This window comes from Haliotis asinina, chromosome 14 (genome assembly GCF_037392515.1).
Source record: "Haliotis asinina isolate JCU_RB_2024 chromosome 14, JCU_Hal_asi_v2, whole genome shotgun sequence".
Taxonomy (NCBI): domain Eukaryota; kingdom Metazoa; phylum Mollusca; class Gastropoda; order Lepetellida; family Haliotidae; genus Haliotis; species Haliotis asinina.
The window spans coordinates 26772022-26798682 of NC_090293.1; the positions used below are offsets into that span (position 1 = coordinate 26772022).

A 26661-nucleotide genomic window follows, 5' to 3' on the forward strand; every position below is an offset into this window, starting at 1 on the left:
ATGACTGTTTCGTAACGAAAGGGATACAGTGCCCACTTTTTAAAGCAATTAAAAGTATTGTTTCCCAGAAAACTTCATGACGAAAGAAAGTAAGCCTTATCAATATGCCAAATGCAAGGTGATGATTGTTCTGCGCACGAGCCTTAAAGTTATCGCATGAGTGATCAGGAACGTAGATGGCCATATATTGCTCTGTGAGTTTTGATACCGCCCCTTCAACCCGACCCGCCCATACAAAACGTGTCTTTCATTCCCACCCGACCTGAGGTGCAGATAACATGGCGACTTCGGGTTCCAGATTTGTCTCGATCGTTTCCTTTCTGGCTGCACTGTCACACGGTAAGACATAATCGCACCCCTTTCGGTGCTCACAGTATGGATGCAATATTTTCCTCTGTATGCTGTCGAGCATGTATAGTCATCTTTTACTGGGTTTGTTTAAAATGCGATTTTTGGTCTGCGCGCCAACATAAGCCCTTTCCAAGAGTGTGTAAGATAACATGGGTTCAAGCTAAAGGCTCGAACGTTTAAATGAAGACTTATGATAGTTTTGTGAATATCGCGATGCAAACGGTCGCCTGAAAAGGGTTAGAGGCGAATGCATATCTAACAAGGGCGGATACACCTTTTTGAGAAATGAGGGGTGCACACTTCAGTTCACCCAGTTCAGTTCAGTTCAATGGTCATTTAGCATAATTACAGGACAGGGAGGGCGCGAGTAGGGGTGCGTACCCCTGCGCTCCATCTTTGAAGGGTATTTAGAAGTGAAATGCATAAGACAAGCAATGTTTATGTATGCCAACGTTCCTACTGTGAACAACACGACTTTTCGGAGTATATGCCTGCTCGTTCATCAAGTGAAGGTGCAAGCATATTCACTCGGAAACGTCGTGTTATTCCAAGTAAAGAAGCTGACAACCATAAGCCTTCAACTGTACAGTTATTCATGGCCAAAATGTCAGGTACTTTTTTAATAGCATGAAGCATCCACAATTAACATTTCAACTGGTGTCTTGACATCATGTTCGATATTTTTTTGACAATATGCGAGTTATGTAACGACACACTCGTGTATCAGTGCGTGCGTGCGTGCGTGCGTGCTGGCCGGCGTTGCTTTCATACTGCTTACTACTGGGATACCTTGCCGCACCATTACTCGAACACTTAGCGGAGTTGGATAACAGGCGCCTTGGAAAGCCATTAATATCATTGTTATTATCATTGTTATTATCATTGTTATTATCATTGTTAATTGTTCTTTCTCGTTTTCTCAGGATATAACAGTCAGGCAGTAGGTTGAAAAATCCATACATATTTCAAAAGAACGTTTGAAAATTCATTCAACATTTTCTTTTAAAAAAATCCTCTTCGTTTTCAAGTGGAACACGCCTTTTATTTGCAAAAGAGCGAAACCGCCACTCACCCCTAACCGCATAGGCTCAGTTTATCCCAAGCGTGTGATACTGCGCGAGATTCTTGTCACAACGATTAACGTCGAGTCCCCTCCCCCACCGTAAAGCTAGTTTACAACATATTATGCAAATGCCCTTACACTGTCCCAGGACCTGAAATATCCCTCAACTCACGGGTCGCTGCCCTTGATACGCAAAAACCTTGGCCTTAGGTGAAAGCAGGATACGTGCGCTCGTCCTCAAACTTTGAAAAGAATTTGAGCACACTGGGTCTATCACGAGAGATGATAATCATGACGAGAAATCAGCAGTTGAACATCAGTGAGGTATTTACAAGTTGAACAAAGAAATATTCAGCAATGGCTTCGTGACGAATGACAAGGTGAAAAAGGGGGATGAGGGATCTAATATCCTAGCAGTGGGATACATGATACAGATACGGCAGGCTAACTTTGTAAACCTGCAGCAGCCAACATCACCTTAATGCCTTCACGGTGTCTCGTTTCGTACAACTGAACGCCAGACGTCCTTGGGTGATTCGCAGAGAGAACTTGCAAAGCAGGTTTTTGAAAGTCATAGATACATTTGGCTATTGTTCACAATCTACACAAAACATATTATTGTGTTAGCGTAAGCACTTATTTTCAATGGGATCCAATTTGTAAACTTTGTATACATACTTCCCATCAAATGTTTAGACTCTCTTAAAGCACTTTAAAACACTCACTGTATAAATATATATCTATATGAAAAATAAAAGAATGACATGGTTCATGACAATACGTTACCATGACAAAGTGATATGTTTCCTAAGGGATCGTAAGAGAAATCAGTGACATGAAAGTGTGAACCCCGATATGTTCATACATCAAATTGCTCGAAGTATGTGCAACTATCGTGGAAGTGAACGGCTACTTTTTAATGTAAAGCTTTAAGAATTCTCCAGTTGTCACCGAAATTCATCACTTACTGAAGCTTTTTCCATCGTTACGAAGTTGTTTTACAATACACCTATTTATGTGTAAATGATACCTTTGAATGGGATGGAATGTGTGCAAAATCTAGTTCAGAACAGTTGACTTAAAGGTCACATGCAACGTAAAACACGACTTTGCAGATTTTGATACCTTTCAGTATGCATTTATCGAAACAAATCATAAAAAATGCCAGTTCAACCTATAAAGTTGAAAAAAACGCGATGAAAAAAAGCCCGCGAAATCAGAGTTCAAACAATTCACTAAATTTCCCCCAGCGCTGGGGTAAAAAGTGATTTCAACAGCTGTGCTGCGCCCATAATGCATGCGCAGTGAACGTGTTCGCGGAGCTTGAAACAGTATGCATGCCTGGAGCATGAGGTCGCGAGTAGTAGTCTAATCTTGGTTGTGTACACAAACAAGTAAATAATCTACTTGTTACATAAAGAAAAGAAACTAGTTGATTGTGGTAAGCAGCCTCTGTCACAGACAAAGCTCAATGTCTGGTTAATTGACACCTATATGTCTGCCTGCATGTCTGCTAAAGACAATATGCAATACACAGCTTCAACCATTGACCACATACAATTTGAACTTAGCACCTATCAGGCTAAACCCCATAAACAAACTAAATTGATTTATGACTCGTGCTCCCGAGTCCCGTCTCCGCCACATTATTTAATTAGGCAGGTGTGATATTTGTACACATGACATGTTTTTATGTCTGTGGGTTGCAAAGAAATTACATCCATTCTTCTAGGATGACTAGATCTGACGGAAACTGGTGCAAACTCTTGTCAATTTCAAATCCTGCTTTATGCTTGGACGAATGACAGTTTCCAGCCACGCAGTAGTTCACCATCTCTACTGAGATGATTTTTGATTGGATCGAACGCAAATTCAGAAAACATGTATTTACAAAAGCCAACATCTTTATATACATTCTGTATGGATAACAACTTCTTCTAGTGCATGTGATTTTGTTTGACAATGGTATATGATTCCATACTGAAACGGCGCATCAACTACAATAACAAAAGTTGTTATCCATAAATAATCTTACTTTTTGTGACTCGCCATACTTCTAAAATGCCCATCAAACAGATCATCTTTCTTGTACACACAATGAGCCCTCAGCGTATCAGCAAATGAGCCAGCCAATCGGAAGCCGTCGTTACACTTGAATGAACGCCCGCCCGCTATGACTGGGTTTGGTCTCGCGAGGACTTCGTTTCGAGGGAAGTAAAAAAAGATATTGCACTTTTGAATCACGATTGTACGCTTATAATTTTGTTTATTTGTCTTTTACAAGCAGGAATGTATATTATATATCTTGAATAAGTGATGATTGTGTTTTAATTATGTTTGAACGTTTGGTTGCATGTGACCTTTAATTAAGGACGTTTTATACTAGTGATCTCCATTTACACTAGTGATCTAAACGTTTGATAGCTAGTATATTTCAGTGCAATGTGACTTTGTATTTATATCAACTGGCTAATAAAGCGCAATGTCTTTAAGAACAATTCTAAATATAAATTGATGATGGAATTTGGGCAGAACAAATTGGATTTATATATTTACACAAAACATCGTAATTATTATTTTTTATTTTGGCCTTGTTATGGTCACATGACATGAAATGTTTAAAAGATGGACCATATTTAGTCACCATATCATGGCCTTTGTTACAACCACTGAACTGGCAAAACACAAATCTCGCGAGTGTTGGCATTCCTGTGTTTCTCCAGTTCTATGATACAACAAGCTTTCAAATGAGCCAAAATATCTCCATGCAAGAAATGGGCGCATCAAATTCCTTATTTTGGCCATTTTTCTTAAAGGGGCACTGATGTGGACTGAATAATGTTTCTCGCCAACGGTCTAATTACAAAACCAAACTGCAAATTGGTCAGCGCCCGCTCCCTCGACCGTGACAACCAAAGGGACTGGGCTCCTGTCCATATTAGCAGAATTTCTTCCGTCAGGAGGTCGGATGCCCATCATATGTCATTATTTAAAAATATCCATGGTATTCCTTGTCTGATCGTAACAAAATATTCCAGGAGTTTAGTTTTTTTGATATGGTTGGTTGGATGGTACAGTGACTGATCAAATGTGATCCGATCTCTAACCTCGATATTTAAAGGGCCACTGATGCGAAGCAGTTTCCGTGGACTGGTGTAAACTTTTGTTATTGTTTTGCTCGCGTGAGTACCCGGATGATATCCCAGTAAAGTGCGAGTGTAAACACAACATCCTCCCTTCAAAGAATTAACCACCCTTGCGTTGATTAATTGATTGCTCATTATTGGTTAACTAAATTACTTAGAATGGCAGACATACAATTAGTTGCCAGGTGTGCTATCCTGGGTGACCAATGAGAGGTTTATCAGGTTTTCACCAATGTGAAAGACGTGAAACGATGTGTTACTTTTTCGCAAACTAGACTGTTGTAAGACACACGACACAAAGCAGGATTATTTACCAGCTGCAGATGAATGGAATACGATTTCTTTTATGTGGATATTGATGGATACATTCCTGAGCACGGTAGTAGCCTGACATTGTTGCCATAAGTCTGTTTTACATTCATTATTTGCATTTTGTTTTAATTTCTTTGTTGTAGCATTCAGCAGAATCTATATGACAGAAAACACACACTAGATCGCGTATGTGTTAAATAGGATCCACATTGGCAGTCTATACAATGTTTAAATGTTAGTCATGGTCGAAATTTATTATAAGTATAAGCAGACCGTGTGTTCTTTTATTAATTTTCAAAATCATACAAATATGACAATAAACTAATTAGGGTTATGAGACAAAATACAGAGACGTACATTGGCTTCGTTATTTTTCCGTCCGTAATAGTGTTTACCATTTCTACCACTGGCAGATGATTAACCTTCAAAGTGTTTCATTTGTTTTCATAATACATGTACATTTGTAATGAAGTAAAAATGACATCACCTTATTGATCTGTCTGTAATTAAACTATCAGTAGCACATTGGACTGTGCAGCAGAGTTCACGAACCAGTCACGAATTCTGGGATATCATCCGGGTACTCATGGGAGAAAAACAATAACAAAAGTTTACACCAGTCCACGGAAATTGCTCCGCATCAGCGCCCCATTAAAGTCGCTGCTCTCCTAAATGTGCGCCAAGATATACGCGTCTGTTTCCTAATGTTCATAGAAATATAAATTGTTGATAAACGTTGTTTTGGATTTTTCTTGCGGTTCAACAGTAGGATAACACACTAGCCCCGGCCCGTGTTCGACCGGTTGGTCTGCTAGTGTAAACATTCTCAAGCAAACATTCGGAATGCTGTATGAATCTTAAACGCAGAACATGCGTTGTCATCTATACGTTACTTCACAGTTTTTCGGATTCAAATATCTTAATAGTCACCAACAGTACTGTCAAAATCAAACTTAAAAAAAGATAATGTATTATCCCCTCAATCTGAATTGATACCATAGCCCTGCTCGGCTTTCCTTTCCCTTCTCATCATACACTCCACGCCCAGCCCAGTATATATTTTAATAGGGAAGCGTAGTCTAGTGGTTAATGCGTTCGCTTGCCGCATCGAACACCCTGGTTCGACTTCCCACATGATTACAAATTAAAAAGTTCACTTCTGGTGTCCCCGATGTGATTTTGTTGGATAAGCGACGTTAAACCATACTCACTCACTAACTCGCATACCAGCAATGTTATTATAGGAGCGTATTATTGATTATGATTTGGAGACGTGCGCTTTCCGACATAATACGTATTCGCCAGGTCATTTAGTGTTTGATTGAAAAAAGGTTGGTTGGACCTAAAGATATGGCCACTATATTATTTCCACCTCCTCTCTTTAAAGAACGTTTGGTTCCCCTTTCCCTCTTTATAATGCAGTCACGTGACGGTATTTTAGTCCTCATTTCGTTTTGCGTGAGCTACACAATTAAACACCACACTAGGTGTATTTTAATTTTAGCTTGCAGGTATATAACGCATGTAATTCTGCTGCAGCCAAATTTCAAAGCATAAATGATTAGTCAGTTAACCCCCTGAGAGACAGAGGGACATCTATGTCCTTCCTCTTCAACCCCTTCACAGCAAAAATAACTTGGTTTCCGTTCTTGCGGAAACCTGATGGATACTGGGTAATGTAGGTTTCCGCTAGGTTTCAGTTTCAGGAAACGCGCAATGAGAGTTTCCGCATAGTTTCCACAACTGAAACTAACAAGTCTTAGTTTCCGTCATGTTTCCGTCAACTGAAACTGTAGTTGGAAGTTTCCATTTAGTTTCAGTTTACTGAAACCTTTATAGCTGGAGTGAGTAAGTTTCTGGTCTTGCGGAAACCTTGTGGATCTTGGGTAATGTAGGTTTCCGCTAGGTTTCTGTACAAGGAAGATGACAATGAGAGTTCGCTTAGTTTAGAAAGCTGAAATATGTTGTATTATCTTGTTATATTTATTACATATTTATTTGAACAAAAAACAAACGCTGGAAATATTATGATCCAACTGTTTCATTTCTTAGAAAAGCTCACATTTTAATGCAACAGGGCAGTTGCAGTAGTACACAATTCGCTGTATTAAGAAACTGGGGCGCTCAGAGAAGAGTAACAGAATTCTCTGCACACAAGCATTGCTCAGGAAGTAGGCACACTGAATGAAGACGAGCTAGCCAGTACACAAAGTGCTTTGTTCTTCTGTAGATGTTTGTTGGTGTATGCGAGTCCTGGTTAATATCTGGTGAAACATCTGAATCCGAATCAATCAGGCTCTCACATTGTGGTGGTAATAGCTCGCAAACCTTGAATGTGCTGTTAATATCTTGGTCACTGTCAGTGTCTGGAAAGGAAAAGGACATTCAGTTTGAATCATCAATTCAACTGAGAGACAATTCAATGAATGAAACACAGCAATATATATGATAATGCAGATAACATGTATTACAAATATTAAATACGTATTACCATTTGCTCACTTTCAGTTATTACAGTTACATGTATGATACATACATTAAATATATTAAACATGGATAGCAAAGTGACAGTGCAAACTCGATTTTTAGTGAAATCTAAAAATTCTTTGATGACTAACCTGATGAAACATTTGTCATTCACCCGAAAAATCTTTACAAACTAACAAACATCTTGTTACGGAGATGGAGATAACGTGTTTTTCTTGAAACAGACGTCTGGCAGTGAGGACAGAAAAGCCGCATTTCTCCTGGAATTTAAAATATATGTATATATTATGCTTGAATCCATGTACAGTTACACTTTGAGTGAGGTCAAAAAGGTTTGTTGTATGTATTAACATAGTGTCAGCTTCATTATAAAGCTATATGAATAATATTGTTATAAAAGAGATTCCCTTACCGGGCATCATTCTCCGAGTTTGTTGGTCCACAATCCATATCTGTAAATCAAATAACTGACACAACGATTCTTTCAGAAATATGAAACTTGAGGTGTGATGATAATGTCAATGCATTGTAGGGCTAACACATGCAACATGTACTGATGGACAAGGTTTTAATGGTTATAAAACAAATATCAAACCATGAAACTGATTAACTGGTACAACTGGATACACAGAACTGACACAGAACATAAGATACTAGATAATTTGATGAACTAATAAATGTATGATGTGACTTGGTTGAAATATTTCTGGAGTACAGATTATATGAATAGATATAACGAAGACATATATGCGGAATATCTCTGGGTACCCATGTTAAAACAAATACTGTAGAAACCAACCATATTTCAGAAACGTATTTCTCGTGATTTTAGGCTGTTTTTCTTGACAATTACTTGTCGCAATGTCCACAAAAAACTGTGTCCCTGCAGCAGAAAGTGCCACGAATAGTCTGCAGAAATTATGCATGTACAAATCATAGCCAAAGGGTCAGTGGGATTGTGCTTCATTCTTCATTCACATTGACAAATGAATTAAGGTTTCAAAGAAATTGTGACACATCACCAAATTATATTAGTAATAGTAGTAAAGTTAACTTAAAGGGTAGATAGGGATAGTAGATCTGGGCGTATACCTGAAAAGAACAAACAATGTTAATATTTCTAACCCCCGTGCATGTTGTGAGCACAGTGCGTAAATTACTTACATGGTACGTGGTGGAGGGGGGGGGGGGGGGTCCATCCAGCAGAAATATATCCGGATACTACCTTCTCCTGACAGGATTTTAGAAAATAAATTATTTGCCACAATAAAGTTTCCCATGAGTGCTAAATCAGTAGGACTCATGACGCTCGAGCATGTTAAAGTAAGGTGAACATGTTTTCACAATTAATCACTGTTAATAATCACAAGGTCTACATATTGATGCTTGACACTGAGAAAAAGCAATCACTGACGCTAATGCGATGAAAAGACTGCTAAAACCATAACTGCTCACTGTTGTCACTTTGAGTACTTACATTCAATCCGCTGAATTCCACTTTTCACACTCCCCTTTGATGTCGGCAATGTAAACAAATAAACGAATGGCGACAGGATCACGTCCACGCGAGACTATCTAATTGTTAACAAAACAACTCACAACAGGGTGTACCTTCCTCTTTTGTTGTAGAACGAGGATATCTACTGTCAAATGGTCACATTAGATTTATTTAAAAAAACACAATAACAAAACTGTCTATTTCCCGTGAGTGTTAGCGAGACGCCATCTTGTTTGGCGGGTAGGAACAAATTTGTTTTCCTAGCAATTATTTTTCAAAACTTTAAGCATAAGATGGCTGCGTCGTGTAAACTTTGCCATGGCCACCTCACTTTCCCCAAAAGCACTCGACGAAAGAATTCGCGACTTGGAGAAGAAAGCAGAGAACGGATGCGAGCAACTCGGAGTACCTCGGATGTGTCAGGTAAGACCGAGGGTATTTTATTGTAAATAACGTTTAAAGAAATATTGCGTTAATGACAGAAATCCGGATAGATTATAATGTTTATCCCGCGAATGTATATTTTCGCTCGTATTATTTTTAAATGTTATCGTTAAATCTAAGTAAAATAGGCCTGAAAAATAAGTTTGTTTATATTCCATTTCAATAGATCGATATGGTATAGAATACACCAAGCTTGTATTTGTAAGTAACTATCTTAGTACTAACCACAAGTATTTATTTAAGTTTAAAGGGGCAGACTTTTGATTTTAGTGCTCCTGTTAATAGTTTGCAAATTTTAGCGTTGCAACTCGGTTAACACTTGTACAAAAGGTGTGTGTGTGTGTGGGGGGGGGGGGGGGGGGATGAATTACGATCTGCATCAAAAAGATCCGCCATATGTAGTGGTTCACTCATGGGTTTACTGGGTATTGCAAGATGTATTTCACCAATTCAGATATATTTTAAAGAATGATAAAAATGATGGGCTTTTACAATGGCAACATTTCGGTGTAATTTATTAAATGCAATCCTGGATCATTAGTGAAATGAAATTGTTTACCCCCAAATTCGCTCAGAGGGGTCAGATGTGTTTCTGAACTATTTGAGGCAAACACTAAATTCATATAAGAAACTGTTAGCTCCCCGTAGGATACATTTAAAATTTCATGTAATTTTTCAATAATTTAATACATACGTGTTGAGCATAATCATATATATATATATCTCTTATATTTAACGTATTTGATTTAATCTTTTAGGCTGTTGTGAGAAAAATCTGGACACGACTGCTCCTGGAGGATCACCCTTGTCTATCGAAGGTATGTGCTCATGTTACTAGGTAATTTCACTTTGAATATTTCATTAATTCACTTCCCTACGTACGTTTTCTCAAAATGAAAAATACATGAAAGTATCATTTGCAAATGGATTTGAATAGCCGGTAAACTAAATCAGTTTAACATTACACCTGTGTGAAATTGCCATCAAACTGACCCCTTGATTTTACAATGCTTAATTGCTGCAAGGTTATGTCATGTGATATAACTAAACTTCTTTTATCATGATCTTTATGTCAGTTGTTCACTTACCGGTTGCATAACTTTGGCAAACAGGATGTACATAGAATTTGCACGAAATAACACAAAGGATGGTTAGCCTTTTTGGAAGTTATTTTAAATCATTTAACTACAAAATGGTAAACTTTCAGAACAATATATGTATTCAAAGTTATAAATCTGCAGTTTACTTGGTTGTATAATTTTCACTGACGATCGTTAATTTTAATAGACATTGTGTTGAATGCATGATTGAATGAAGTGCAAGAAAAATGACATTTGTTTTTATTTCAGTAAAGCCGATGACGAGGACTCTATGAATATAGTAGTCAAAGAAACAAGTGACTATATCACGACCAAGGATGGTCAATAGGATCTTGTGAAGGTAATTTTCACTCACCTGCCTGTCATTATAAATAGTTAATGATTTAAATAATAGTGTAAAGACAGATTTATGGATGTTAACTTCAGTAACCAAGCCAGCATGGCATATATAAATACCTTTGCCTAACAGATGAACTAAAATGTGTGAAACATGCTGTATAGTACTTTAAACATTTATTTTCAGAAGCGCTTTGTAGAGTGTGGCGGAACAGGCGTGATGATCTCAGTAGACAAGAAACCGGAAAGAAAGTGTCACACAGAACAGCAGCAAAAAAAAACAAAAACAAAAAGAATGAAATCCGTAAGTATATCTATTCGAATAATAACATGTAACAATTCTTCTCATTACAATGTGTGACAGATTCTAAGTTCCGGAAATATACATTTAAAATGTTTATGGATTATTGCTTTTTACATTCTTAAGATATGTAACACATGATTCAGATCATAATTTCATAAATCATAACATAAGAATCAAGTCAGTTAATGGTGATATATAAACATGTTATTACACTTCAGTGACTTCATGTCACTTCAGAGCAACAGATTGTGTGTCCATAAGAAAATAGGATATGTCATTAAATGTGATGAACTGCTTAACTTATGTTGGGGTGATTAATGAAGTAAATAATTTTTCACGACACTTCCTTTTTAATAATTTGCAATCCATCTTGGCATTATGGTTTATCTGTTGATTGATTTTTGTTTAATTTTCAGAAAATTGCACAGCGCATGAAAAGCCTGAAAAATATTGACTGGCCAGATCGACGAAAGGAAAGGGTTTCAACTATACTTACCTTGGAAATGACTTCTCCAGTTGTGAGTGATGAAGAAGATGCCAATTCATTGCTCTCTTACCCCTTTACCTGGGAATCTAAACTCAAGATGTCTGCACTGGACTCAGCCACAATTTTCAACGCCACCACCAAAGCTAAGGCCAACATGAAGACCAGGATGCGGCATCCAACCACAATGACAGAGATATCCGCTCAAGGATGCCCAAGTGGGCTAGTAAATAGCTAATCGATCACATGAACGTAATTTTATCTGTGATCAATTAAATTTGAATTATTCTCAATGTAAAACTTTAATAGTTTTGATATTCTGATTGTATTTCAATTAATACAATTTTATTCAATCTTAATTTTTATCTATTTTCCAAGAGACCTTTATTTACTTTAAATACATTTTTTGTACTTTCAATGTAACCTTTATTGCATTTTATTTCATTGTTGTATTGTATTGCATGGTGTGTGTTATTATATGTTTAGCATTGACTGACTGGGGTGTGTTTTTCTGTGTCAGCGTGAGGAGGTGCAGGAGGAGTCAAGGGATGCAACTGTTATAGCATGTTTTTAGAAATATTTTTGTCATAAGTTACAAATATTGATCTGTTATCTAGTGCTATATCTTTTTATTATTTATTAGATATATGTTTGATCCATATTTGTCTGAAAATAAAACAGTGAATCTTATTGTATCTTTTGTTTTTCTTTATGTATACGTGATGATTGTACACAAACTCCTTATATTGTCTTTGCCAACCAGGAGTAACAAGAATGTTATATGCAATGACACACATTGAATGACTCCTGTGAACCCGAGTAAATGAAATGCTGTGGAAAGTTTTCTGGCAACAGAAACTCTGCGGAAACCTGATGGAGTCTTGGTAACTGAAACTCTGCGGAAACCTGATGGAGTCTTGGTGACTGAAACCCTGCGGAAACCTGATGGATCTCTAACTTAACTGAAACTCAACGGAAACTTGTTGGAGCATGGGTAACGGATACCGTGCGGAAACCCTTAGAAAGTGGGTAATTGACAGTTTCCGTCATTGCGGAAACTCAGTGTAAAAGAACGGAAACTCACTGGATTCTTGGTGGAAACTTAAGTTTCAGTCCACTTTCCATCAGGTTTCCGCACTGCGGAAACCAGGTTATTTTTGCTGTGCTTGAAGTCCAGTAAAATTCTAAATAAATTACGACCACAAACATAATTTACAGTTTTGAATTCTGTGGAAAGTTTCTTGATACCAATGACCATTGTCTCAGGTAAAACAAAAGTTTCATCGTAAATGTCTTCGTTTTTGACACAATACGAAACTGCGATTCACGGAGTAATTTGCTTTGTGTTTTCCTAAAGATGCACAATAAAAAGAAATTCACTCTTTCTTGACGCCAAACAAAATTTTGGACAACATTCAGTAGTGTCCATTTTCTCAAACCGCCGAGGTAGTCTCACTTCTGTTTATACCAACGTAGAGGAAATTTAAATATTCTCTGGGATTTCTGTGTAACGGTATAACCCTAACGAGACTCGGGGCCACGCGAGCGCAATTCCGTTTTCAAACCTTTATGAAAATGTGCGCTGGAAAAATATCCTGAGCGCCCTTCTATTATTTTCAATGCACCCCGTGTACAAGCGAGGTGTATTACTATACACCCCGCTCCCAATAGCAACTCAATCGGTACACCGTGGTAGTTGAGATACCATCGACGTTTGTTTATGTTAGCTGAGCCTAAAGGGTACATCGAGGGACCAGTGAACAAAGTATTTATCTTACTGAACGCTTATCCAATCAGGAAACGACACTTCTGTGTGAGGTAAGATACGTGTATCTAAGTCACTTAAAATAAGCATATTGTTTAGCTATATTACTATCCACGGCCATTTAACATTGACTTTCAGTGCACAGCCACAAAACTCTTTGCACGAACCAGTTCACCAATGAGACATGTCTGAACGCTGCCTATGACACTTTGAACAATAACACCTACTTCTGGTTCGGCACTGACTACAGTAAGATGTGTCCAAATGGTGACGATGGAACCCAAATGTGTGCCAATCATCGACCAAACAACGCAGACTCAATTATGAGTCGAATGTTCGCGGGAACTAGCGTCTCGACATCCTCGAGACCTTCAATCATGGAAATCTACTATGCCCGACCCCTTGAACGTAAGTAGACAACCGACATTGCATATCAAGATTCAAACATGTCGTATTTGGTAATTCAACAATATTTGATTGTGTCTTATTATAGACGCATTAGTTCAACTATCTGAGGCTGTAGTATGTAAATCTGTCTTGTCTCTCCCCATCTGTCACGCCCCTACCCGTCTGTCATGACTCAACCCATCTGTCATGCTTCTCCCCCTCAGCATTGCCTCTCCACATCTGTCTTGCAACTTCTGTCTTGACTCTGCCATCTGTCATGTCGCTTTCCATCTGTCGTGACTATCCCGATCGCTCACGTCCTTATCAATCTGTCTTGTCTCCCTCATCTGTCTTGCAACTACCCATCTCTCTTGCCTCTCCCACCTGTCATGTCGCTACCAATCTGCCTTGTCTCCCTCATCTGTCTTGCAACTACCCTTCTGTCTTGCCTCTCCCATCTGTCATGCCTTCTCCCCATCTGACATCTCTCTACCAATCTGTCACGTCTCCCTCATCTGCCTTGCAGATACCATTCTGTCTTGTCTCGCCTATCTGTCATGCCTTCTTCTCATTTATCATGTCGCTACCAATCTGTCTTGTCTCCCTCATCTGTCTTGCAGATACCCTTCTGTCTTGCCTCTCCCATCTGCCATGCTTTCTCCCCATCTGTCATGTCTCTACCAATCTGTCTTGTCTGCCTCATCTGTCTTGCAGCTACCCTTTTGTCTTGTCTCGCCCATCTGTCATGCCTTCTCCCGGTCTGTCTTCGCTCCTCTTCCGTCTTGCAGCTAACCTTCAGCTTTTCCTTTCCCCATCTATCATGCCTCTCCCAATCTTGGTCTTTGTCTCCCTTCTGTCCTGCTTCTACCCTTCTGTCTTGCCTCTCTCCATATGTCGTGCCTTCCCCCATCCGTCTTGCAACTAACCGTGTGTCTTGCCTTGACCCTTCAGCTTGCCTTGACCCTTCCGCCATGCCTCTTCCCATCTGTCACGTCTCTCACCTTCTCTTATGCTTTTCACCCATCTGTCATGCCACTTCCCTACCATGTCTGTCCCCATCTGTTTTGCCTCTCCCCACATGTCTTGCCTGAACCCATGTCTGTCTGTGTAGGCATTTACAATGGGTGTGGAGCAGAGATAAAAATGACATCCAGGAGTGAGTCCTTCAAGATTGGCCCACTTAACCCTCACCAAAGGGGCCCAGTTGAGCTGAAGGACATGCCAACTGTCTCGTGGAATGCCACGGCTAACGTCAAGTACACCGTAGTGTACTACGACGTTGGCTACAACATTGTTCACGGCATCTACATCAACGCCAACGGTGGAAACATAACCTTGGGCGAGGTAGGACAATACGTATTTGAAGGTTTAGGTCACGACGTCGTATACATGTATTAAGTTTAGGTCACGACGTCGTATACATGTATTAAGTTTAGGTCACAACGTCGTATACATGTATTAAGTTTAGGATCAAGACGTCGTATACATGTATTAAGTTTAGGATCAAGACGTCGTATACATGTATTAAGTTTAGGATCAAGACGTCGTATACATGTATTAAGTTTAGGATCAAGACGTCGTATACATGTATTAAGTTTAGGATCAAGACGTCGTATACATGTATTAAGTTTAGGATCAAGACGTCGTATACATGTATTAAGTTTAGGTCACGACGTCGTATACATGTATTAAGTTTAGGATCAAGACGTCGTATACATGTATTAAGTTTAGGATCAAGACGTCGTATACATGTATTAAGTTTAGGATCAAGACGTCGTATACATGTATTAAGTTTAGGATCAAGACGTCGTATACATGTATTAAGTTTAGGTCACGACGTCGTATACATGTATTAAGTTTAGGATCAAGACGTCGTATACATGTATTAAGTTTAGGATCAAGACGTCGTATACATGTATTAAGTTTAGGATCAAGACGTCGTATACATGTATTAAGTTTAGGTCACGACGTCGTATACATGTATTAAGTTTAGGTCACGACGTCGTATACATGTATTAAGTTTAGGATCAAGACGTCGTATACATGTATTAAGTTTAGGATCAAGACGTCGTATACATGTATTAAGTTTAGGATCAAGACGTCGTATACATGTATTAAGTTTAGGATCAAGACGTCGTATACATGTATTAAGTTTAGGATCAAGACGTCGTATACATGTATTAAGTTTAGGATCAAGACGTCGTATACATGTATTAAGTTTAGGTCACGACGTCGTATACATGTATTAAGTTTAGGATCAAGACGTCGTATACATGTATTAAGTTTAGGATCAAGACGTCGTATACATGTATTAAGTTTAGGATCAAGACGTCGTATACATGTATTAAGTTTAGGTCACGACGTCGTATACATGTATTAAGTTTAGGTCACGACGTCGTATACATGTATTAAGTTTAGGATCAAGACGTCGTATACATGTATTAAGTTTAGGATCAAGACGTCGTATACATGTATTAAGTTTAGGATCAAGACGTCGTATACATGTATTAAGTTTAGGATCAAGACGTCGTATACATGTATTAAGTTTAGGATCAAGACGTCGTATACATGTATTAAGTTTAGGATCAAGACGTCGTATACATGTATTAAGTTTAGGATCAAGACGTCGTATACATGTATTAAGTTTAGGATCAAGACGTCGTATACATGTATTAAGTTTAGGATCAAGACGTCGTATACATGTATTAAGTTTAGGATCAAGACGTCGTATACATGTATTAAGTTTAGGATCAAGACGTCGTATACATGTATTAAGTTTAGGATCAAGACGTCGTATACATGTATTAAGTTTAGGTCACGACGTCGTATACATGTATTAAGTTTAGGATCAAGACGTCGTATACATGTATTAAGTTTAGGATCAAGACGTCGTATACATGTATTAAGTTTAGGATCAAGACGTCGTATACATGTATTAAGTTTAGGATCAAGACGTCGTATACATGTATTAAGTTTAGGATCAAGACGTCGTATACATGTATTAAGTTTAGGATCAAGACGTCGTATACATGTATTAAGTTTAGGATCAAGACGTCGTATACATGTATTAAGTTTAGGTCACGACGTCGTATACATGTATTAAGTTTAGGTCACGACGTCGTATACATGTATTAAGTTTAGGATCAAGACGTCGTATACATGTATTAAGTTTAGGATCAAGACGTCGTATACATGTATTAAGTTTAGGATCAAGACGTCGTATACATGTATTAAGTTTAGGATCAAGACGTCGTATACATGTATTAAGTTTAGGATCAAGACGTCGTATACATGTATTAAGTTTAGGATCAAGACGTCGTATACATGTATTAAGTTTAGGATCAAGACGTCGTATACATGTATTAAGTTTAGGATCAAGACGTCGTATACATGTATTAAGTTTAGGATCAAGACGTCGTATACATGTATTAAGTTTAGGTCACGACGTCGTATACATGTATTAAGTTTAGGTCAAGACGTCGTATACATGTATTAAGTTTAGGTCACGACGTCGTATACATGTATTAAGTTTAGGATCAAGACGTCGTATACATGTATTAAGTTTAGGATCAAGACGTCGTATACATGTATTAAGTTTAGGATCAAGACGTCGTATACATGTATTAAGTTTAGGATCAAGACGTCGTATACATGTATTAAGTTTAGGTCACGACGTCGTATACATGTATTAAGTTTAGGTCAAGACGTCGTATACATGTATTAAGTTTAGGATCAAGACGTCGTATACATGTATTAAGTTTAGGTCACGACGTCGTATACATGTATTAAGTTTAGGTCAAGACGTCGTATACATGTATTAAGTTTAGGATCAAGACGTCGTATACATGTATTAAGTTTAGGATCAAGACGTCGTATACATGTATTAAGTTTAGGATCAAGACGTCGTATACATGTATTAAGTTTAGGATCAAGACGTCGTATACATGTATTAAGTTTAGGATCAAGACGTCGTATACATGTATTAAGTTTAGGATCAAGACGTCGTATACATGTATTAAGTTTAGGATCAAGACGTCGTATACATGTATTAAGTTTAGGATCAAGACGTCGTATACATGTATTAAGTTTAGGTCACGACGTCGTATACATGTATTAAGTTTAGGTCAAGACGTCGTATACATGTATTAAGTTTAGGTCACGACGTCGTATACATGTATTAAGTTTAGGATCAAGACGTCGTATACATGTATTAAGTTTAGGATCAAGACGTCGTATACATGTATTAAGTTTAGGATCAAGACGTCGTATACATGTATTAAGTTTAGGATCAAGACGTCGTATACATGTATTAAGTTTAGGTCACGACGTCGTATACATGTATTAAGTTTAGGTCAAGACGTCGTATACATGTATTAAGTTTAGGATCAAGACGTCGTATACATGTATTAAGTTTAGGTCACGACGTCGTATACATGTATTAAGTTTAGGTCAAGACGTCGTATACATGTATTAAGTTTAGGATCAAGACGTCGTATACATGTATTAAGTTTAGGATCAAGACGTCGTATACATGTATTAAGTTTAGGATCAAGACGTCGTATACATGTATTAAGTTTAGGATCAAGACGTCGTATACATGTATTAAGTTTAGGATCAAGACGTCGTATACATGTATTAAGTTTAGGTCACGACGTCGTATACATGTATTAAGTTTAGGTCAAGACGTCGTATACATGTATTAAGTTTAGGATCAAGACGTCGTATACATGTATTAAGTTTAGGATCAAGACGTCGTATACATGTATTAAGTTTAGGATCAAGACGTCGTATACATGTATTAAGTTTAGGTCACGACGTCGTATACATGTATTAAGTTCCAACGACGGCATTAAAGGTACGTCATATGTAACACTTTCGGTATGGACGCACAGTAAAAAATATATATATCAAAAATGCAAATTCAACTAATGTAGTTAAAAATGAAATCGTTGAAAAAAGGAAGAAAGTCCGCGAAATTTTGGATAAAGTCGTTGGTGATGTTTTGATCTTGGATAAAGTCGTTGGTGATGTTTTGATCTTGGATAAAGTCGTTGGTGATGTTTTGATCTTGGATAAAGTCGTTGGTGATGTTTTGATCTTGGATAAAGTCGTTGGTGATGTTATGATCATGGATAAAGTGGTTTGTTATAGTTTGATCATGAATGAAGTAGTTAGTCACTGTTTGATCGACTTCAATCCAATGTAATTTGAAGACGCTAACACATGTTCTGAACACACATGCCTAAGCTGCTGTTATGATCTTGTTTTTGTTAAACCAGGTTGTCGTTCCCCACCGCGGCCCCTTGAACACCCTGTGGAGACCGAACATCTATGTTTGGATGGTCTTCGAGCAAAGAAAGAACATGGAACTCAACGAAGTCAAAGCATACATCAACTCAACCAACATGTTCAGGAATCCGATGTTTATGAAAGATTTTATGGAAAGATATAATCTCTCAGGTAAGAGCACATATATTGATTTAATGACCCACACTTCTTTTGAAAATCAGGGGCGTAGGTACCACTATAGAAATGTCCAATCGTACTCATGATATTTAATAAAGAGGCTGGGCAAGCCTTCAATATTTTCTAAAGATAAAGATTTATCGGGCTTACATGAAAAAATGACACGCTACGCGCTGGAAATATTTCCAGTAGTATGTCTGTTTGTGAGAAATAGTTTCCATTATACGGGTGTCATCATTAAGCTGCTAATATGATGAACATTTTTACCAGGCCATAATCTTGCATGATTTTAAAAGTATGTACATAACACGTCGGAGAGAGTGATATACAAAATTACGCATGACTAGCTAGTAGGGAGATTTACTGGTCCGACTGGATATTTACAAGCCACGGGATAGCGGACCAGTTGCTATTTAACACACTGGGTGTATGCAGTAAGGTCAGTCATGGCCCGAAGATGCATGTTGTATGGATCCAACTACGTGAATATGATCCTACCCGTGAAGATCCGGGTTTAGAGCAGATCTCCAGCAACCCATATGCTTATCGTAAGAGGCGGGTAACGGGGTCGAGTGGTCAGGCTCAGTGGATTGTCCAGATCGATGCTCACGATGTTGAAGGCAGCGGCGTTAGGAAACAAACATTGTTACTTAATAACCATCCACATATTACATTATGTTTCAGATCCCGTCAGTTTCAACATCGTGCGCTGCTGGGGCGACGATTACGCTGCCGTTGCCATGAGAAACAGGCGTGTTTTCAACAGGTGCCCCTTCTTCAACCAAAGACGTGAGCATCTGTAGATCAAATATCGGCATCCTCTAGTATTATTATTCTTATCTGTTGCTTTGTCACCTCAGTTTTTCGTAATGCGGTTCCAGTGAAAACTTAAAATCAATATTTCTAAGCTGTATTTTGCTTTTGTCCAAGTACCACTTGCCAGTCAAACATAAAGAATGTTCACCGTGTATTTGATACAAGAATGGTACTTGTGCTTTGACCTTAAGACTGCTGGCTCTCTATGGTTGTTTTCAGCCCAGTTACATCTGTAAGTGTGTCAGTTTAGTTTTTCGCGGCTTTAGCAATAAACCAGCAACACCAAGGCGGGAACAGGTAGTATTCATTGTGCCATGTGGGGAATCGAAATCGGGTCTTTGGCGTGGCCAGCGAACGCTTTAACCACTAGGCTAACCCATCGCCTCATTAAGTCTTGGATGTCTTGGCTAAATGTACTTCTCAAGTTTTTGCTTTCTTTTGCCCGCCTGTTCACGTTCCTCTTACACGAGGGACATAAGTGGAGCTGTACACCAAGGCGCCGTGATTAGATTTGCAGTTTGCATCCCTGAACCGTACAACAAACCTGATACCGGTCATACCGGAGACCCGGGTTCGATTCCACACATGGTTAGAATGAGAAGCCCATTCTGGTGTCTCCCGTCGTGACATTGCTGGTAAAATTGCTAAAAGTCACATTAAACTGTAGTCACTCACTCCATGAACTAGTGACGAAGGACATACGTGGAAAGCTATACACAAAACAACTCATTCACTCATTTTGATCAGACACTATAGAATAAGCCTACTTGACGCTCTCCGCCTTAATACACAATGGATATGGTTGAACACTGTTAACAGACGACTCACTTACGTTTTCACAGGAAAGTATTTCACATGTCTTACACTATGGCCAGTGTAGATAGAATTCCTGTCTGTTGTCAGGAATTAAAAGTATGGTGGACAGCCATGGTGGTGTGACCTTCAACTTGTCAGCCGAGGCCTCGATCTCACTTGACCTGCACTACATGACCCCGGACATGTCCTTCACCTTCTGCTGTTCCGCGAAGAAGACTGGGTGAGATAGCAGTCGTCGTCGTCGTCTTAGTAGTAGTAGTAGTTGTTGTTGTAATAGCAGTGTGCAACAGCCATCTCGTCGTCGTCGTCGTAGTTGTAGTGGTAGTGGTAGTAGTAGTAGTAGTGTGAGACAGTCGGGGCCATCTCGCCGTCGTCGTGGTCGTCGTCGTGGTCGTTGTCGTCATCGTAGTAGTAGTAGTAGTGGTTGTAGTAGTAGCAGTAGCAGCGGCAGCAGTGGTAGCAATAGTGCCCCGTGAAGATCCAGCCCATGTTTGTCTTAAGATACTTCTAAGTTGATCGAGTGATTAGGCTCATCGTATTCCAGTTGAACAGATTGATGCTCTTGATGTTCAATTATTGGATTGTCTGGTTCAGACTAGACCGTCAACAGACCGCTGCCATACATGGGCAATAGCTTGTGTGGTGTGACACTGGTAGTATTATCACTATTATGAGCAGCAGCAGCAGCAGCAGCAGCAGCAGCAGCAGCAGCAGCAGCAGCAGCAGCAGCAGCAGCAGCAGCAGCAGCAGCAGCTTCGTAATCGTCATCATAATGATCTTCATCAGTGTTGAATATTGTCTCTTTCAGCGCCGCTAACCTTCACGTGGATTACAGGTCTAAGGGAAACATCATGGCTGCCAAAGCGAGAACCAAGCCTATGATTCATCTGGTTCCTAGAAACCTCTCATCAAACCTGGAAGGTAAAACACATCATGTCTGGCTTCCCAGCCAACACACGTAGCTGATTTCATGTTTTCTGAATGCAATGACTCTTAAGTCATGCGTAAATCCTACAGGCATTACATACAACATTTAAATTCACAACATGGCGCACGTTTATGATGTAATACCTTTCGGGATACCCAGCTTAAGTAATTAGAATTGGTACTTGTCACAACAGCCATTTTGAGGAATCGGGGAGTTAAGGCCTCGTACAAAGCGATTGTAACTCCCATATTTCGGCGCACGCTTATGGTGCTCGCAGTGCTTACGACGGTCGTAGCGTCAAAGTGATCGTAACTCCCATACTTTAGCACATGCTTACGACGGTCGTATCGCTGAAGTGATTGCAATTCCCATGCATATTTTAACACGCGCTTACGACGATCGTAACGCTACTGAGATAATGGTAACGCCATTACTTTGACCCATGCTTAAGACAGTCGTCGTAGCGCCAAAATGATCGTAACTCCCATACTTTAACCTACGCTTACGACGGTCGTAGAGCTAAAGTGACGTTACTATAACACACGCAAACTAGTTCATATTACATGTCAGTATACCACGACGGCGTACACCGGTGCTCATAATTTCAGTCACTGTCTGGTCCATATTTTCAGGCGGCCGTCATGCAGCCTGACCTGATTTTGTATCTGCTGTTGTCGTCCAACAGGTCACTTCTTCACGCTGATGCTGATTGACCCGACAAAGGAGTTGAATACGACCACCCCAAACTCCATCGTCCACTGGCTTGTTGTCAACATCCACGCCGAAAACATATCATCCGGAGATGTCCTCGTCGAATACATGCCCCCGATGCCGCATGCTACAAGGACCATGTTTCTGGCCCTACTGTACAAGCAAGCTAACAGAAGCGAACAAGTGAAGAACATCACGGGCCTGTTTGGTTCTGATTGCCCTCGAAACACTAAGTATGAGTCTTAAAGTGACTTTGTCGAAATATATCTGATGGAGTGAGTGAATGAGTGAGTATAGTTTAACGCCGCTTTTAGCACTATCGATCCCAGCAATATTACGGCAGGGGGCACCAGAAATGGGCTTCACACACTGTACTCATGTGGGGAATCGAACCGGGGTCTTCGACATGACGAGCGAACACTTTTACCTCTAGGCTAACCCACCGCTCCTAAATATGAGTGAAATATCGCCGACGAAAAGCTAATTTATTATGGCTGAGTTGTTTTGTTGTGACTTTTTTATAAATAAAAAGGGGTTAACAGATTCCGGAATTTTAATATTGATTCATTCGTGATGAAATATTTACTTTGAAAACTTTGCCTTCAATTGCATATTCATTTGGGAATTTTATCAGATGACCTGTGAATGAGCGAGCGCGTTTACCTTTACGCTGCTTTATAGCACTGTTCTAACAATATCACGGCGAGGACACCAGGAATGCGCTTCACACAATAGGTCCATGTGGGAATCGAGCCCGGGACCACAGCGGAACACGTGAACACTTTAACCACTAAGCTACCCCTTCACCAACATTACCTATAAGAGAATGCGAAGCATCAACACTAAATCAGGAAATGATGTCATCATAAGGATGGTGGCAAAGAAATTTTTTTTTTTTCCCTCAAAATATTTACTTTAACATGTTTGAAAGAATACGAACAATATTTTGATCTAATCTATTCCCCGTTTTACAGTTGAAACATGTTTTCATTTGGATTATCTCCCTTTTCATGCTCAATAACACAACAGCTGTGTTCCAACAGTAAATGATGGCAGTTACCTGTTTAGGTATCGAGGTAATGTCTAAACAAGTGTAGGGCGGTGTGGTAGCCTTGTGGTTAGAGCGTTTTCTCGTCACACAGGAGACGCGGGTTCCATTCCCCACATGGGTACAACGTGTGAAGCCCATTTCTTGTGCCCCCCTCCGTCATATTGCTGGGATAGTGCAGAAAGGGACAATCGACTCCCTGTTTCCAGAGACCATATTATATGGTCTCTGCTGTTTCATATCTCCACTTTTCTTTCACTTCCCCCGTTGATCATATCTCCTCCAAGTTTCATATCTCCGCTCTCTTTCACATATCTGCTCTCTTCCTCAATGACCCTGTCTATCATATCTCCTCTGTGTTTTATACCAGGTTCACGGTTAGACCAATGATCTTTGTGGTAAATACCTCTATATATCATACAGTGATCTTCTGTTTAGGTGCAGATTCCAGGTCCAGAACTTTGTGACGATGAACAACCTGGTTCTGACTGGTCTCCGTCAGATGGACGTGGAACAGGATGACTATAACAGACTCCAGGAAGTGAAGAAAGGGATGAAAACCGCCCAAGATGCATGTCGAGGCAGGACCGGATACGCTGATCCTTGCCCAGTAGGAACAGGACATCCTTTGAAATCCTCCATCGTTGCGATCTCTGCCTTGACGTTGCTGGCTGTTGTCTGTCAGAAGGCTTTCTGAAAGTCTGCCATTTGTTTACCTTTTTTATCAAGGATGCATTTAAAGAGGGACTGGGCCATGTGTCTTGTTTCTAAACATTGTAATTCATGCTCAATAAAAAAATATACGTTTCCCATGTCTTTAATACCCAATAGATGGTAGTTTGTCAAACGTCCTATTAATCTGTTGGATACGTTGGATACTCTTGCAAAGGCCTGAACCTAGTCTCTCTTTGGTATTTTTAATAGCAGCTGACAAGACGCTTTGTATTAATACTAATCCAAGTGCCTTGAATCCATCACCACTAAGCTTGAATTGTCAGGATACATTATAAAGATCTTCACGCGACCTTCACCTATACACAAACCTGCCTTAGTACCACGCCAGGCTCAGGTTTCTTTGTGAGTGTTACCTCATTGTATAGCGTCAGGGCTGGCTTTGATGGTGGGGATTGTTTTGTTTTCAAATGTTTCCATGAGTGTTAGTTCTATTTACCTGCCACATGTATTTGGACATGACTGGAGCTTTTATAGTGCAGTTTGTCACTGTCAGGACCGGGGATAAGGTATGACGCATGTCTGTTTTTGTCCTTGTGGCGCTGTGTTGGAGCTCTAACGTAGAGTACGTCCAGACACAACGGGTCGTTTATCTGACCTCCGAGGCTGATGGAGAGGCGCACAAGATTCAGGAACTGAATTGTGACTCACGTGTCACTTGACTTGCTGATTATTCCTGGTATAACACTTCATCCAATTTGTTCATAAAGAGTCTATGTTACACAATATGTATCTGACCTTTGTTGTTCCTAAGATGGTCTTAATCACAGCAATAAATCGTATGGTACGTGAATATTTAACACGCATGGGGTTTGAGAAAGCCGAGGAGTTAAGCGTTTCCTTGTGGCGCAGGATTCGATTCCAAATATGGATACAGTCCTTCAAGGTCATTTCCCCTACTGATGGAGCAGCGGGCTAGCCTCGTGGTTAAAGCGTTCGCTCGTCACGTCGAAGACCCGGGTTCGATTTCCCACATGGGTACAATGTGTGAAGCCCATTTCTGGTGTCCGCCGCCATGATGTTGCTGGAATATTGTAAAAGAGTAGTAAAACTAAGCTCACTCACTCACTCACTCACTCTCTCTACCCCTATACATTTTATACCAGAATGTCAGAATATTTTACTTGTAAACAAGTAAAGTGCATAGTTACCATACCTCAATTCTCTTCTTGGTTAAAAATTAAAATAGATCAATAAAACCAGAAAAAACATCTCTTTTTGACCATGGAAAGTACCTCTAATTAAATCTGTTAACGTTTTGAATGTAATAAATACATCTTGAACTTTGTTTTGAACTCCTTACTGTGTTTCAAGATCTGTTTGTTTCAGTGAGGTCATTGAACGTTGTTGTGTTTGTCATTTTAATCATATATGAATTTTATAAATAAAATTAACAAAAAAGCTATTTTTCCTGTATTTTTTTAATTCTCGAAGCATTTCCTTGTGTAGTACCGACAAATGGGCGTAACACGATATCTTCACCTGTCAGGTATGTTAATTTAAAGCCGTTTTGAACAATATTCCTGTCATGTGATGGCATGCTAACATGGACCTGCAGATTTCATTCAGGGCCTGTAGATTTTAACGCCTGCAGGCCCCGATGGCCAACTGGCAAATTAAAGTGATGCATACATTGTTTGTTGGGTGCGATATATTAGATCGTGACTGTTGACTAGCTTGAACATTAATATAAAACGTTTATTACTCTCAGTTGCTCCATTGCTTAACATTACTGTCAAATCCTGACTGCTCAATGAATCAACACGTAGGGAGGTCTAACTATTTTACCTGTGAGACTCATTTATCCACAATGAAGGCCTGGTTCTACATTCAGTCAACAAAGAGACTGCCGCTTGACAGAATTCGCTAGACGTTTCCAGAGACTAAGAGTTTGTCTTGACTACTTATATTGGCATCACGAGGTGTGTTTACGTATGAAAATGCGTATCAGACTCTCTATCCTTCTCTTGACAAATCTACCTGTTCTAGTCACCCGTGAAGTGAGTGAGTGAGTGAGTTAGATTTACGCTGCTTTTAGCAATATTCCAGCAACATCACGGCGGGGGACACCAGAAATGGGCTTCACACATTGTGCCCATGTGGGGAATCGAACCCGGGTCTTCGGTGTGACGAACGAACGCTTTAACCACTAAGATACCCCAGCGCCCTACATGAGACAAACTCAGGTACACAATCAGGTTGCACCGGGGTTCGAACCCAATGGTAGGTTTATGGACTGCCCATCACTCGCAACTTGGTTCGGCGAATCGTGCTGCCCGTGACAATAAGGGCATCTTAACGATACTGCAACGTGGAATGATTTGTCCAGGGCAACAAGGGTTCAATGTTCGATGCTGGTGCTGTCAAACCCAAAAGTAGTAAGAGTACGAATATGAAATTCGAACAGTGTTGTGTTGTGTTGTGGTTTAGGTATACAACTCTACAATGCACAGGCAGGCATTGATGT

General features: G+C 39.5%; 2 protein-coding genes and 1 long non-coding RNA gene across 3 annotated transcripts in view; 1 reads left to right on the forward strand and 2 right to left on the reverse strand.

Annotated features, from left to right (window-relative positions):
• The window catches only part of LOC137261141 (protein YIPF3-like), a 291821-nt gene that overhangs the window by 151095 nt on the left and 114065 nt on the right, over nt 1–26661 (reverse strand). The window lies entirely within an intron of this gene.
• On the forward strand, nt 205–24922 carry LOC137261483 (uncharacterized protein C56G2.4-like). Its single transcript, XM_067799238.1, has 9 exons — nt 205–339; nt 13429–13698; nt 14789–15021; nt 18957–19137; nt 19828–19932; nt 20863–20995; nt 21584–21696; nt 22389–22647; nt 23901–24922. Exons 1-9 carry the CDS (start codon nt 279–281, stop codon nt 24157–24159), a joined length of 1614 nt encoding a protein of 537 aa, XP_067655339.1. The 5' UTR covers nt 205–278; the 3' UTR covers nt 24160–24922.
• On the reverse strand, nt 6896–8917 carry LOC137262093 (uncharacterized). Its single transcript, XR_010954886.1, has 4 exons — nt 8837–8917; nt 7772–7811; nt 7491–7619; nt 6896–7238 (listed from the first exon to the last, which is right to left on the reverse strand). It is a non-coding gene; the product is annotated as an uncharacterized lncRNA (long non-coding RNA).